The following is a 15,660-nucleotide window of genomic DNA, read 5'->3' on the forward strand; positions in this document are numbered from 1 at the left end:
ACTCATCTTCCTGCCTCAGGCTCCAGCACACCTAAATTTTAGTATACCCAATATTTTGTAGAGAATTCCTCCAAACATAGGTTTTCCAAATTTCTTGCAAGTAAACACAGAATTTTAAGAAATCTATATTTAGCTTATTTACAACTTTGTTGTAAATAGTGGCTTTATACAAACTCTATTGAGAATTATTTTCTAAAGCTGGTTACCCATTCTTTTGATTACTCTGTATACACTCTGTGTGCGTGTGGTCTGTACTCTGCCAAATCTTTCACTCATTAGTGAGGTTATCTTACACATGCTATGTCAGGGAATCACTGCTTCACTATTCCTTGCACAAAAAAAGCCTAGAGATAAAATAGGTTCTAGTAGTCATATTCCCTTTTACTCCTGGGTGCTCAGAAGTAATCAGTTTTTCTTTCCTGAGTATCAAATCAACAGTTAAAAAAAATACCCAGTTAGAAAGCCAGACGCAGTGGCACACACCTGTAATCCCAGCTGGGCAATTTAGGGAGATCCTGTCTCAAAATAAATGAAAAAGGCAAACAGAGACTCACCTGGGGAGTGTCGGTAAATCAAACTAGAGGCTTCGTCCATTTTGCGGAGACTGAGAACATGGTAAAGTGAGGAAGCTTTGGGACAGAAACTGAAGGGAATGGGAAAGTGGAGAGGATGAAGTGTGGGAGGCCCAAGGTTGGAGCCAGGAGGCCGTATTGGTCAGCGTAGTGTTCAGTGGCCAGGGTGAAGCTGACCAAAGCAATGGTAGGGCACTTGCCTAGCATGCAGAAGGCCCTGGGTTCATCCCCCAGGACAGTTGAGACAAAAACAAAAAAACTGGACAAAAATTATTTGTTGAGGTATTTGCCACTGACATTCTAGACTAGAAGGTTGTATCACTGAAAGGCCTGTTACTGTTTTTCTTTTAATGTGAGTTGTTTTTCCTAAAAAAACCCCTTCAGTGTTCAAGTTTAACTGCAGTGTTGGCACTTGAGATAAATAAGTGGGTTTGGGGTTGCAGTTTGTGCACTTGCTCTCTGAAAGGTTCGCCATCATGGCTCTAGGCCCACTGAGCCCTCATTAAGTGTGTGCAGAGCATAGTATCTAGATCACTTCACCTCTACTGAAGATGCTTATCACTTCTGCTGTGTGTGGGTGCCATACTGGGAATGGAACCCAGAGCTAACATCCTCATTTCTTTCATTTTCCCTAGCTCACTGGTTCTCAGTCTTAGCCGCATATTAAAACTTTCCAGAGCCAGGCCTGGTGACACATGCCTGTAATCCTAGCACTCAGAAAGCTGAAACAGGAGGATTGCCATGAGTTAGTTACATAGTGAGACCCTGTCTCAAAAAAAAAATCTGGGAATTTAAAAGAAAAAAATCCTAAAAAAAAAAAACAAAAACCTGATGGTCAAGCCCCATTTGAATGTCTGCTAACAGGATCTGGCACTGGTCGTTCTGAAAGCTCCCCAGGTCATTCTCCTGTCTTTGGCTTAGCTAAGTTATTCCTTTCTGCCCAGAACCAGCCTCAGTGAGGATTTTTTTCCCTACAGAAATATATAAAACAGTAACAGACAATGTAAGTAGTAACCCTAACCCATGGCATAAATGCACCTCAGTCTGCTTCACCCAGGACACTGAACATTACACTGACCAGTACGGCTTCCTGGCTCCAACCTTGGGCCTCCCACACTTCATCCTCTCCACTTTCCCATTCCTTTCAGTTTCTGTTCCAAAGCTTCCTCACCGTACCATGTTCTCAGTCTCTACAAAATGAATGAGCACTTTCCTCTGTTACTAACACTGACTTTAACTGCATGCTGATGACCCCTGGGTCTCTACCTCTAGGCCTTGAGCTCTTGGAGGGCATTTCAGACTCCTGTATCCAACTGGCTGCAGGCTAACTGAAGACCCTCAGGAACAGTACTTTAACACAAGATGCTCAAAACTAAAACTTATCTTGGGCTGGGGATTTAGCTCAGTGGTGCTGCTCCTGCCTTGCAAGCCCAAGGTCCTGAGTTCGATCTACAGTACAAAAAAAAAAGCCAAAAAACTAAAACTTATCTCTTCTGTCCTTTCACTTTTTCAGTAATCTCACAGGGTGAAGCTGTAACAGTGAAGCTGAAGGTGCACTGGAGACCCAGAAAGCTAGAGATGCCCAGAATGTGGGATGTCTGAGGAAAAACCACAAGGAGTGAGTAAAGATTGCCCATGAGAAGCCATGAGGCGTACAAGCATGGGAAATGCCCTTTGGAATTCACATCTTGCCACAGCTTGCCCTGGGTGCTGGACATGGAATTGCTAGATTCAATGTTTGCCCTGCTGGGTTTCAGTCTTGCTTTGGTACCACTGGTTTCTACCCCACTAATCCTCCTTTTGGGAATGGGAATGTTTACCCTGTGCCATTCTGTTAGCAGTGTTTAATTTTCTTTTAGATTTTTACAGGGGCTCAGGCTAAATTTGCCTTAAGTCTTACAAGAGACTTTGGATTTGGAGTTTTCAGCAATGCTGAAACTGTTAGGGATCTGGCAACATTTGGAGATGGACTAAATCTGTTTGCATAAAGGGATGTGCATCAGTCTTTTGGGGGGCTGGGGCAGAATGTTATCTAAAATGTCCCCCAAAGCATCATGTGCTCAGAGGTGAGGCTTTGAAAAGTAAATGGATTATGGGGGCTTATGGCTGACTTGCTGTTAGCAGATGGGAGTCTGGTTGGAAGAGACAGGTTACTGGGAGTCTGGCATGGATGGGTTTCCCTCTCTCACCAGCTCCTCCCCAGACTCTGCTCCCACAAAGAGATGAACAGCTTTTCTTCCACCAGGCCCCTCCGCCATGTCACATGGCCTTGGAGCCAGGCAACTACCAACTAAAATCATGACCCAAAATTGGCCGGGGATTTAGCTCAGTGGTTCCGGCTCCTGCCTCACAAGCGCAAGGTCCCGAGTTCGATCCCCAGTACCAAAAAAAAAAAGTAAACAAAATAAACATTTCCTCCTTTAAATTGTAGGTGTTGGGTATTGTGTCCCAGGGACAAGAAAGTGAAGAAGACAGCCTCTGTCTGTAGAAGACTTTATTTGAGACTTGGGAGCAGTGGACTTTAATTACATTATAGAAACATAAAGAATAGGGGCTGAGGATTTAGCTCAGTGGTGCCACCACCTGCCCTAAAAGCGCAAGGTCCCAAGTTTGATCCCTGGTACCAAAGGAAAAAAAAAAAAAAAGAAACATAATACATTAACTAAACATATCTATTCAATACTTTTAGGTCTTCAAATTTTTAAGCACTCTTCAAGTACCTCCTGTTTTCTTTCTTTTTTTTTTTTGGTAGTGGGGATCAAACTCAGGACCTTGAGCTTGAGACAGCTTCGGGGGCCACTGAGCTAAATCCCCAGCCCTCAGGTTTTCTTATAGACATTCCTTGATGGTACTGCGACAGAGCCATTAAATGAATTGGCCGCTAAATGAGGAATTGTATAGAGTACGGACATGACAACATTCAGAACAAATGTTGTGCCCAGATTGTAAGGTCCCAAAGACCACCAGGAGGCCGTTTCCGATGTAAGCACATGAGGGTCGTTTATTCAAGCTTAAGCAGGGACTCTCAATTGTCACCGACACAGCGGATCGAGATTGAGAGCCCCGAGTTCCAAATTAGCGGGGTTTTTATAGAGGTTACAGCAAGGTTTGGAGATTTTCCACTTAGCAGTTACATGATTGGTTAACATTTAGCGAGCATGAAGTGTACATTTTTGATTGGCTGAACTCATCGGGGTAAGGGGGGATTATGTATAGGTTTTACAAAAGAAAAGAAGGACAAAGGTTAGTGGGCAACTGTCACGTGCTGATGGTCAGCAGACACGGTGACTAATGGTCACGACCACTCAGCACTGACAGTCAGCACATTGACAGACGGTTCCTACAGATAGTGGGCCCAGGATGTTCATTTCCTGGGTAAACAGATGGCTGAGTAATTAACTTAGGAACTTTGGTTTGTTACAGATTGTATCTTTTGTTCCAGAGCGAACACATTTTAATCATTAATTTGAGAGGCTAGGGGAATGGTGGATTTTAGCAAAATGGAGTGGCTTTGGTCTCACACAAAGAAGCGGTCAAAGGAACTTCAACTTTATGAGTTTGGTTTTATTTCCGTAACTCTTACATGCAGTACTGTAACATGGAACATAAAACTACAGCACTATATAGTACAATCGGCAAAAATTATAGTACTGTATGAACAGGGAGTACTGTACAAAAAAGGAAATTGAGGCTCTACAAACAAGATGTACAGAACTGTACAAAAAAAAAGGTGCGAGGAAAATCCGAGCAGGGGGTCTCGTCTGAAAAGTCGTTAAACGGGTGTCATTCCCGAGAGCTATCGGTACTCACCTCTCAAACTGCAGGTGTACGCGTGTGGTGCTGGTGTGCACACGCCAAGCTTACGCTCCACGCACTTCTGAGCCCCTCGCCCGCCCTCCGTCAGTCCTAAGTGCCGCCATCCAAGCCGGTGCACTGAGGCATCCGGGACACCGTCGAGTCTTCTCTCAACTGGCTCCCTCGCGGCTCCCGGGGGAGGGCCTCCATCTTTTCCTCCACAACCTGGGCAGCGCTCAGGGGCGCAGCCCTCCCCAGCGACAGCCCCGCCCGGCCTCCCCACACCCTCAGCCGACCGGCGTGCTGCCTTTCGCGCTAAATAAGGAAGCGAAATTCTAAACCGAATCCTTCCCCATTACCTTTTTCCTCTAAAGAAGGCAGCTGGAGAAGCCGACGGACACCTCCCTCCATAGCAAGCGCTCAGGCGCTCAGCAGCGACGTCCCAAGCCTCCTCACACTTCCTCCTCTCCCGGAAGCACAGGGAAAGGAAGGCCGGAACCCAGCATTCAGGGATTCATTTTCCTCGGATTTCCGTCCGGGTAAACCCACTGGCCGGCGGTGACTGGTTGGCAGAACCGTCGCTCTCGACCAACTCCGCTTCCTATTGGCTGCCTTGGGCACCGCCCCCGAGCAGGGCGGGAGATTCGGTGTGTCCCGCGCAGGTTTTCCTTTCCCGTCGCCCTGGGTGGGCTCGCTCCCTCCAGCTCCTGTGGTGTGGATGAGGTCTCGGCCTGTCTCTCTGCGGCAGGGCCGCCTTCCCCACGGCCACAGCTCAGCAGGGCAGCGTGGGTCGGTCGTGAGGCGTCCGCAGCCGCGCCCCGCGGAGACAGAGCGATTCTTCTGCGTTTGAGGTGAGCACTCTCCGGCAGCTCGGGCGGCAGGGTCGCTGCACTCCTGCGTCCACCGTGTGGCGCGGCGCAGAGGGCAGGTGGAGGAGCCAGGCGGGGCCTGTGGGGGCGACGGAGCCCCGCGCGCCGCATCCCGGCCAGGAGCTGCGCTGCGCTGCGTTCCGGTCCCGGAGGAGCTCGGTCCCGGCGCGTAGACGCTGCTTTTCGTTTTGTAGTTGGTACCCTTAGGCAGCCGTGACACCTCTCCCAGGTAATTTGCCGTCTGAAGAAAAATAGTGCAGCCCCTTGGTGTCCTACACCGATCCCCGGACGCCACCCCTCGTCCACTGGGCCTTTTTCTGCTGTGTGGGACCCGAGCCCCAGAGGACCACACCGGGGCCTGCATGTTGACGTTGAACCCGAGGGAACAGACCGAAAACAGGGAACGCTTAATGAGCGCTCGGTGTGGCGGGCGCAGGGTCCCCTTTCATCCTGTGCCTTTGGACAGTCATCCAGCTGTGAAGTGTGGAGTTGCAGTTAAACCCAGGTCATGTGGTACTGCTGCTACTACTGCTACAGTCACTGATCTGTACCACCGTTAAAAAGAATTGTACGTTTAAAAATTGCGTCAGTCCTTTATTTAATCACAGGGAAAAGTGTGTTGCCTTTAGCGCCTGGTGCAGCTGCCCTGTCTTGACACCTTGAAAGGAGGTGACCTGTAAACACGCCCAAGACAGTGCCTTGAAGGACAGAAGATAGTCACTGTGCATATTTTCATTTTATTGTGTGATGGGTAGGTAGTGTTTTTTCTGGAACTGTTGGAAAGGAATGAAATTTTTAAGAGGTCTTGCTATAAATTTCTTCAGTTGTGATGATTTTGTTTGTTTTACTTAAGATGCCTCAAATCTAGAAAGATGGACTTGGCTACAAACAAGACTTGAGTGAGTTAGGCTGCCTCTGTCCAGGAAATTCTTTCTTGTTCTTCTTTTTTTTTTTTTTTTTTTTGCGAGGCAGGTGCAGGCACTTCTTTCTTAAATTGCCATCGGGAAACCGCTTGGGGCAGTATTCACTTGCCTAGAATATTTTTTTATAAAGTTTCCTCGAGGGCTGCCTCGAAAGTTCCAGGACTGAGTTCGATCCCCGGATCCCCGGTACCAAAAAAAAAAAAGTTTCACTGAGGGCCGGGGATTTAGTTCAGTGGTTCGTTCCCCTGCCTGCCTCGAAAGCGCAGGGTCTCGAGTTCCAAAAAAAAATGATAATAATAAAGTTTGCTTGAAACTCCACCCCCTAAAGAACTGCTAAGTTTTTGCTAATGAGAATTATGTAACATGCCTTTACTCTTTTTCTTGACTTGCTATGTTGCACAAAGCCAAAAGTCTTTCAGAATTTTTGTTTCCCTTTTATTTATGTTTCTTTATCCAGTCTCCTTGTTAGTATTTGAACTTTACCCATTCATTTCATTGCAGTTGCTCATTGTCACTGAGTAAAATCCTGTATCGAATGCACTAATGTATAATTAAGTAAAAATAATATAGATTATGCTGAATCTGGCCATGTTTTTTGAAGTATGCTTGATAGAGTTAGTGACATTTAACCTGATGATCTGGAAACATGGGACAGTAGAAGCCTTTAGATACTTGGAGTGCTGACACATGGAAAATGATTAGACATATTATGAATAGTTTCCAGAGGTCAGAACAGTTTGGATAACAAGTTTTTGTGCAGTGGCAGGAAAAGTTATAGTGTAATAGAATGACCAAGAATTTAGGAATCAAGTCAAGTTGGGTTTCAACACTAACACACTTTCTGATATTGTGAATTTGGGTGAATGTTTAGTATTTCATCTCACTTATCTGTAAATTGGGGAAATTATACACACACATACACAAAATACTTACCTGAAAGACTCCAAGGATTTAATGAGCTGGTGTACATAAAAGTGCCTGATACAGTGTGTGACATGCAGTTCCTCAAAAATCTATTTTATACAAAAATAAATCATTAGTTTTTTTATTTTATACAACTATCATATAAATGCATTAAACTTTTTCTCTAATATGAGTTTCCCGAACAGAAAGTAGTATAATGACTAAAAAAATGGCCAGGAGGGCATTTTACTAGTGGGGTTTATATAAATTATAGATGAAATATTTTTTATCTATATATACAAAATATTGCCTCATAGGAATAAATGAAAATATAGTACTTTACATGTTTAAGTACTACAATAATAGTAAGTGCTTCAGTTTTGTCCTCTATCCCACCACCCCCATCCAGATGTCCTTAGCCTCTAGGTCGCACACTCTGGTCAGGAGGTGAAGATAGTTTTGTCCTGTACTCTACTATTATAGCAACTTTGTAAGGACCTTTATTTATCTTGTTCTTTTTTTTTTTTTTTAGAGAAATCTGTTTATTCTGATATTATTTTAATTTACAAATAGAAAACACATTATTAGGGGAAAAGAAAAAGAGAAACACAAAGCTCACAGGCAAGTTTTTACTTCATGAGCTTCTCCAAACCCCTAAGATGCCAAGAAGAAAAACATTCTTCCAGAAGGTGTTCAGCCACCCACAATGATATTGTTAATGGGGATGTGGATCAGTTTCACAAGAAGCCAATGAATCCCATGATAGCCAATCCTATTGCTGTTGCCATGGCAATCTTCTGGAATTCTTTTCTGTCAGGTTTGGTACATCTTTTAACCAGCCTAATTGAGTCCTTCACAAACTGCCGACTTGGCTCAACAAACTGCATTACCTGATCCATGATTGCCTGCTGGTCGCCACCACAGGTCCCTATTTATCTTGTTCTTTAAATTCAAAGACCTGTTGTTTTCATTTGATATATATAACACAAAAGAGTTTTTTTTTTCCAGTTACAGAATGTATAGTACCTTAAAAGCTGCAGAATGTATAGTATTTTAAAAGGTAAATGAAACTGAAATGAGTCATTTACGAATGCCAGTTGTCGAAAGACTTGGTGACATGTAATCTGAATACAAATCACTAACTCATGAGTTACAGTCAGTAGTTCCTTTTGTCAGAAGGAAAGGCAAAAACAGTTTGTAAGAGTAGAGAGGGAAGAAAATTAAATTTTGAAGTCAAATATTGTTTAGCCAGAGCTGGTCAAGCTTTAGCTTGCCAAACTCTAAAATTCATTCAGTGAGGAAATGGCTATAATGTGCTGGAAAGATGTGTATTTACTGTGTTGTTACCGGGATGTCTAGAAAGCCAGAGTCAGAATTCCGACATAAGGGTGGTCCTTGCGGGTTATTTGATCCAGCTTGGTCACTGTGTCGCAGACTCCCTGTGAACTGCATCTTTCCAGTGAACCAAATATAAAATCTACCAAACCTTTACTCTTTGATCGCCCCTTTTCTAGACTCTCATATGTTAGCCACCTGTTTCTGTTAATGTGGTTGTTAAATTGGTAGGTTACAGTTGTCTTTATAAGCAGAATGTTTTCCTGAGATTATATACTGGTTACTGTGGTTGGGGTTAGTGCTGCAAGTTACAGGTGTCTCTTCTTAACCTGTTGTTCACATAAATTATTAAGTTACTGACAGTCAAAAACATAATGATACAATAATGTTAATATATTTTTCCTGCTTTTTTTTTTTCTTTTGAGATGAGGTCTCCCAGGGTTGCCCAGGCTGGTATTGAACTCCTGGGCTCAGGTGATCCTCGTACTTCAGCCTCCCAGGTAGCCAAGAATGCTGGTGAATGCCACCATGCCCTGCTTTCTGCTTTAAAAGACTTAAAATGCAAAGCAAGTGCATGTATTTATTATTATGATGTGAGTGTTAAGTTTACGTGGCAGTTAGTGCAAATTCTCTGTCATGATGGTTTATTGCTTTTGTTTAGGTTGGCCATGATGAATAAACTGGAATTAAAGGAAGACAAGATGCTGAAGGTTCAATTTGTGGGAGATGATGATGTTCTTAATCATATTCTTGATAGAGAAGGAGGTACTGAGTGATTGTATTGAAGAGATGCTTATAGATCATTTCATTTTTAAAAATATTTTAACATTTTATATTGAAAATACAGCACAAAGTACTTGATCTAATAAGACTTAACTGATTTTTCATTTACTTATTTCAAACTTTTGGGGAGGGGGCAGGACTGGACTAGGGATTGACCCCAAATCCCCAGCCCTTTTTAAAAATATTTTAAGTTTTGAGACAGGGTCTTCATGAGTCATTAAGTTGCCCAGGCTGGGCTTGACAGTCCTACCTCAGCCTCCCACAGTGCTAAAATTACAGACATGCACCACCAATTCCTAACATGGACTTCCTTATTTTTATTTTTCCCAGCATTTTTTTTGTTTTTGATACCAGGGATCGAACTCGGGACCTTGTGCTTGCACGGCAGGCGCCAGAACCACTGAGCTCAATCCCCAGCCCACTTTATTTTTATTTTTAAAAGCACAACATTTATTGGTACATTTTAGACATACGTGATAGTAACACTCATCCCAGGGAATCTGCACCTGTGCGTGATAACCTCCCATCTCTCTTTTCCCATCCCCCTCCCCTCCCTATGTACAGAAGGTTTTTTCCATTTTTCCCTCTATTTCCACTTTTTTTCCTGTCCCTTTCTTTCTCCCTGCCTCTTCCCTTGTTCCCCTTCCCATTTGAACATTTTACTTCCAATTTCCCGAGACTTCTTTAAAACTTTAATTGAAATTTAAAATATAGCCTATTTAAAGGAAATTCTCAGTTGTACAGGTAAATAATAACTACCTACTGTAATTTAAAATACGTGATTACGCTGGGGATTTAGCTCAGTGGCGCTGCACCTGCCTTACAGGTGCAAGGTCCCAAGTTGGATCCCCAGTGGGGGGGGTGTGTGTGATTACTTTGACCCTCAAAAAGAAACATCTTCAAGATTTTGATTTTTTTTTTTTATCCAAGGTTATGGTCATTGGCTAAACTCATTGTCAGTACTTCCTTTTTTTTTTTTCTGAGACTGGGTCTCTGGTGGTCTCAAACTTTTTTTTTTTTTGGTACCAGGTATTAAATTTAGGACCTTGCACTTGTAAGGCAGGTGTGGTGCCACTGAGCTAAATCCCCCGCCCTGGTCTCAAACTCTTGATCCTTTTGCCTCTTCCTGCCCTTCAAGTGCTGAGATTTCTAGATCTGTGCCACCATACCCAGCTGGTCAAGACTGTTACTCAAAGATAAAACACTTCCCAGCTTCTGTTTACTGACCATTTAAGTTGTACAAGTTCATTTACTTACTTAAATTTAATACTTAGACTTGCAAGTGCAAGGTCCTGAGTTCAGTCTCCAATATGGGGGGGCGGGTTAATACTTAGGAAAGATCCATGCCTGCCATGTTCTAATTCCTTGGGTGTTTTTCTAGGCACTAAATTAAAGAAGGAGCGAGCTCAGCTTTTGGTCAATCCACAAAAAATAATAAAGAAGCAGGAATATGATGTGGAGGAAGGTGACCAGGAAGTATTAAAGGATCAGAACTACGTGGAGGTTTTGGGAAGAAACATTCAAGGTATTTGATGGCGGGGGATGCATTAATACTTTTTCTAGGAGCAGAAATTGCTTTGTAGGGTATCTTAAAAAAAGTAGCCTGGTAGGTCAAACAGTGGTGTGCTTTAATTATGTGTCTCATGTGAAAAGTATTTCCTTGAAGTTTTTTCTCTGCAGTTCTTTTTTGTTAACAAATAGCCAGTCCTGCCCTTGATTATTTTCAGAAAGAAGGAATCTACAGATGAACCACTCTATTCTTGAGGGCTGGGACTATAGCTTAGTGATAGAGCGCTTGCCTCACAGGCATTAGGCCCTGGATTCAATCCCCAGTACCAAAAAATAAAGAAATACAGTTATTCTATTTTTTTTTTTTTTGGCACCGGAGATCGAACTTGGGTCCTTGTGCTTGCGGGGCAGGCAGCGGAAGCACTGAGCTAAATCCCCAGCCTATTCTATTTTTTAAACAGTGGCAAAGTATCACACATATTACAGGCTCTGCAGAGTCTTTCTCGTGGGTTTGGGAAGAAATGTCCCTCCCCTTCCCTTTCTTGATAGGATCTCACTGCCTTGACTAAGGTCCTTCTGCTTCAGCCTCCCAAGTGCTGGGGTTGCAGCCTTATCCCACCATGCCCAACTGTAAATAATTTCATAAAATAAGTCACTTCAAGGGGCCAGGGATTTAGCTCAGTAGTGCCGCCATCTGCCTTGCAAGCACAAGGTCCTGCGTTTGATCCCCAGTACGCAAAAAACAAACAAGTCCCTTCATTGTTACCTTGATCTTCTCTGTAGAAATAGAAGAAATGTTCCAAAAAGTAGTGTTGTTCCAGTCTAGACATGCTTGTAGTGTGCTTTTTTTATACCTAAGACAAAGTCCTGTCTGATAATACTTAAAACATATTTTAGGTTTGAATTATATTTTAGTTAGGGTTCTTCTGGGAGTAAGGAATACAGATCTACTTAAACAGGCCTAAAAAATAAAAATCAATGGGCCGGGGATGTAGCTTGGTTTCGCTGCCTGCTGCACAAGCACAAAGACCCAAGTTCGATCCCCAGTACCAAAAATATAAATAAATAAAAATCAAGGAGAGAAATGAGTATTGTTGGTCACTTTGAGCACTGGAAATAGTTCGGCATTGGCAACTGAGGGGCTTTGCTCTCACGGAACCCCGGCTCCCTGGGTCATCTCTGTCCACCCGGTCATTCTGTGCCTCCTGTCTCCCCCGTATATGTGTCTTTACTCATACCTTGTAAATGACCATCGTGACCACTCTTGACCCTCCTCAGTTCTTCTATTTTGGTTCCGGGAATCGAATTCAGGGCCTTGTGCTTGCCAGGCAGGCTGCTGAGTTACATTCCTGGCCCTCTTTCTTTGTTTTTTTGAGACAGGGTCTTGCTGTGAAGCCCAGGCTGGCCTGAAACTCAGGATAATCCTGCTTCAACCTCTTCAAGTGCTGGGGTTACAGGCATGTGCCGGGGTTACAGGCATGTGCCATCATACCCAACTGTCTTTGCTCGCTTCTTAAATCATAATGCTGCTTCTGGTTTAGTTCCCCCATTCTAGGTTCTCAAGAATAGATTTAGATTTAGTTCAGCTTAGTGAACCATGGCCCCTGGTTAGGCCTATCTGGGAAGTAGTTGAGTCTCCTTATTGTTCCTAACTACACAGTTGATATTCTTAGGACATATTCTGAATAGAACTTTGGGTTCATGACTGCTTATTATGCTAGCCCTGAGAAGATCTTAAAAACAGTATTCTGAGCCAGGAATGGTAGCACATGCCTGTAATCCAAGTACTTGGAAGGCTGAGCTAGGAGGATTGCTGAGAATTTGAGGGCAACATAGGCTACATAGTGAGAACCTATCCCCAAAACACCCGTAAATAAACAAGTAAAACAGAAACAATATTCCAAAAGAGAAACTTTTAATTTTGTTTTTTAGTGTTGGGGCTCAAGTCCAGGGCCTTGTGGATGCTAAGCACACACTCATTAAGCTACATCCCTGGCCATTTGTTTTCTTAAAGATGGTTTCTGATTATAAAGGTGGCATGTTGTATGTCACTCTTGGGAGGCACCTGGGATGAGGCTGAGGGTGAGGTGTCCAGTCCCAGGACAGCTCCTTAGGACCTGTCTGAATATTTTTTAGAATGGCTGGGAGCTCAGTGATACGACGCCTCCCTGGCATGCGTGAAGCCCTGGGTTCAATCCCCAGAACTGGGGGTAGAAAAAAGTATAGATTTTAAGAATGATCTGGGAAAAAAAAAAAAGAATGATTTGGTAGGCCCCGGGGATTTAGCTCGGTGGTGCTGCCACCTGCCTCACAGGCACAAGGACCGGAGTTTGATCCCTGGTGCAAAACAAAGAATGATTTGGTGAACCTTTATGCAGTGTGGTAAGAAGTCTGACTTATGTCTTTAGTTAAATTTTAGCTTTTTTTTTTCTTGTTAGTTAACTTTACCCCTTTGTATGTATGTATTACATTTTCTTTCAGAATCTTTGAAAAATGGCTCTGCTACAGATGGTGGGAATAAAGTTTATTCTTTTCAGAATAGAAAACGCCCTGAAAAGATGGCTAAATTAGGTATGTTGCTTTTCTGATTTCTATAGTCATTATTTGTCCTTTCTAAGATGTATTTACTTTTTTTTTTTTTTTTTTTTGGTACCTGGGATCAAACTCGGGTCCTTGTGCTTGCAAGGCAGGCGGCGGAACCACTGAGCTAAATCCCCGGCCCTCTAAGATGTATTTAGCCATATTCCCACAGCTGTTGTTCTACTGCACTCCCTGAAAGAATGACATTGTTTTGTAGCATATTAGCGTGCCTGCAGTGGGGTCAGGACTTGTGTGTCTCAAAGCACCCGTGTGACCCTCCCGTTGCACAGCATGGGACAAGCCAGCAGGAGGGTGCTAAGCACGCTGCCAATACTTAGTTACTGTTCAAATGCTCTGGTTCACAAGTAGAGTGCTCGTTTCCGTGGTAGGAAGTCAGTCTTGTTCGTTTGTTCTCCCCACAGTATGTGGCTTCGGTTCTTAACAAACTTTGTGAAATGAATGAATTGAGAGTCGCACTTGGATATTTTGAGTTCATTAAATAAGAGCTTTATACTATGTATAGAATAATGTTATTTGTGTGAGTGCTCACTTCAGCAGCACATATACTAAAATGTTGTTTGTATGATAGAGAAACATTTACATAAATGTATATGAGTAGTATTTGAAAGTCTACGTGATGAAGCTGTTCCTTGAAAATGATTCATCAGTCATTTGTTGACCTCCTTCTGTAGAAAAATGAGGACATCACAATGATTAAGACACAGGTTGGTGAAGAGTATACATATGGATAGAAATAAAAGGAGCAACAACAAATTGTTCTTTTATGATTCTGTAGTAATGATAGGACTCACTCTTGAACAGTTATAGGTTGGGCTGTGCTCCATGCAGTCCAGGACAGAGAGGTTAAATCTGTCTGTATTTTATAGTATTTGGTAGGGTTACACATCTGACATCAATTTACATAAGCACTGAGCACAGTTTTTATCATATAGATATCTATCTGTGCGCATCTAGAAAAGCCTATAATTTGCATAAAAATCACAGATGGCAGAGCCAGGTGTAGATTTTATGCCTGTCTAACTTCAAAGCTTGTACCCTTCACTGTTGCTACCCAGCCTCCATAGAGTTATGTATGAGACACAGTGGCTGCTCACAGTAGAAAGGCATCTTTTGGGGAAAATCAAGGAATTCTGTAGAGCTGGTAGTGCTAGTGTTTGAAGGGTAGATGGGGATTTGTTAGGAAGACAGGGAGAAGGGGGTATTCAGCAGAAAGTGTGTGACCCTTGCAGGCATCTGCGGTGTCCTGAGGCATGGTTGGAGCACAGATTACAGTGGACTCTGGTAAAGGAGTTCTAGGGCTTGATAGGAGGGGCCTGTGTGTCCAGCAGTGGAGTACACATCTCCATCCGTGGGTAGAAGCCATGGGTAGTTGTAAGGACAGCCGTTCCCTGGTCAGACTGGTGTCAGAGCCCATGCTGGCTGTGTGGGGCAAGGAAGAGCAGCGTGAGGGCAGGGTGAGGGGTGAGGATGTGCGTGGGGCTGTGGTCAGGAGTGACCGACTGGAGCTGGGCTCCAGGGTGACCCTGAGCTCCCGCACTCCATGTCTTCCAGAAGCCAGCCTTGCACCTGCTGCTCAAAGAGGCAGCCATCTATTCACCATCATGGTACATTTCCTCCAGGAGTCTTATGTACTGTAGAGTTTTAGACACAAAATAAAGAATCACACATTATGGGTGATTTGAGAGACCTTAAAATATAACGTACACATACTCAACGTTAGAGCCTACTTTCTGGCCCTTGTACCCTTAATGAAGATGAGCTTCAGTATACACATTAACAAATGGCAAGAGTATTAATTGTTGATGGAGAAGAGAGGAAAGTAATAATTACAAAAAGCAGCAAGGTTGGGCCGGGGCTTTAGCTCAGTGGCATCATGCCTGCCTTGCAAGCGAAAGGTCCTGAGTTCGATCCCTGGTACCAAAAAAAGAGAAAGAAAGAAAAAATAGTTCTTTGTGGTTTTTGGTACCGGGGACTGAACTTGGGTCCTTGTGCTTGCGAGGCAGGCAGCGAAACCACTGAGCTAGATCCCCGGCTCTGTGTTTTGTTTTTTAAGAAATTTATGCATTGGGCCAGGGGTTTAGCTCAGTGGTTCGCTGCCTGCCTCACAATTGCAAGGACCCAAGTTCAATCCCTGGTACAAAAAAATAAAAGAAAGAAAGAAATTTGTGCATAACTGGAAGATTTAAGTTACTGGGAAGAAATTAGTAAAAGTAGTACTGGTTTTTTTTTTTGGTGCTGGGGATCGAACTCAGGATCTTGCACTTGCGAGGCAGTCGTGGTGCCACTGAGCTAAATCCCTGGTCCCACAAATCATACTCTTAATGTAGATGGGTTTATCTATCTTTGTGATAAAATCAGAAATAAGGGTTT

At 43.4% G+C, this 15,660-nt stretch overlaps 1 protein-coding gene, 1 long non-coding RNA gene and 1 pseudogene across 6 annotated transcripts in view; 1 reads left to right on the forward strand and 2 right to left on the reverse strand.

Annotated features, from left to right (window-relative positions):
- Positions 1 to 4,943, reverse strand: part of LOC106008414 (uncharacterized) — a 30,047-nt gene extending 25,104 nt beyond the window's left edge. The window contains exon 1 of the long non-coding RNA XR_015447062.1: positions 4,727 to 4,943. This is a non-coding gene — a long non-coding RNA (uncharacterized LOC106008414). The remainder of the gene's footprint in view (positions 1 to 4,726) is intronic.
- Positions 4,944 to 5,009: 66 nt separating this feature from the next.
- Positions 5,010 to 15,660, forward strand: part of Orc2 (origin recognition complex subunit 2) — a 45,389-nt gene continuing 34,738 nt past the window's right edge. For 3 of the 5 annotated variants that reach the window (XM_004871642.3, XM_004871643.3, XM_021249749.2), the window contains exons 1-4: positions 5,010 to 5,218; positions 9,059 to 9,162; positions 10,562 to 10,705; positions 13,171 to 13,260. In XM_004871642.3, coding sequence (XP_004871699.1) covers positions 9,066 to 9,162; positions 10,562 to 10,705; positions 13,171 to 13,260 — 331 coding nt within the window. In that variant the 5' untranslated portion in view covers positions 5,010 to 5,218; positions 9,059 to 9,065. Of the gene's footprint in view, positions 5,219 to 8,822; positions 8,898 to 9,058; positions 9,163 to 10,561; positions 10,706 to 13,170; positions 13,261 to 15,660 lie in introns of all 5 variants that reach the window. The other 2 variants (XM_087200381.1, XM_021249750.2) reach the window with 2 other exon arrangements.
- On the reverse strand, positions 7,741 to 7,986 carry LOC106008417 (protein transport protein Sec61 subunit gamma pseudogene; annotated as a pseudogene).

The sequence above is a fragment of the Heterocephalus glaber genome, unplaced genomic scaffold (genome assembly GCF_053883595.1).
Source record: "Heterocephalus glaber isolate CG9 unplaced genomic scaffold, H.glaber_assembly_v1.0 deba00001743, whole genome shotgun sequence".
In the NCBI taxonomy this organism is placed as follows: Eukaryota; Metazoa; Chordata; class Mammalia; order Rodentia; family Bathyergidae; genus Heterocephalus; species Heterocephalus glaber.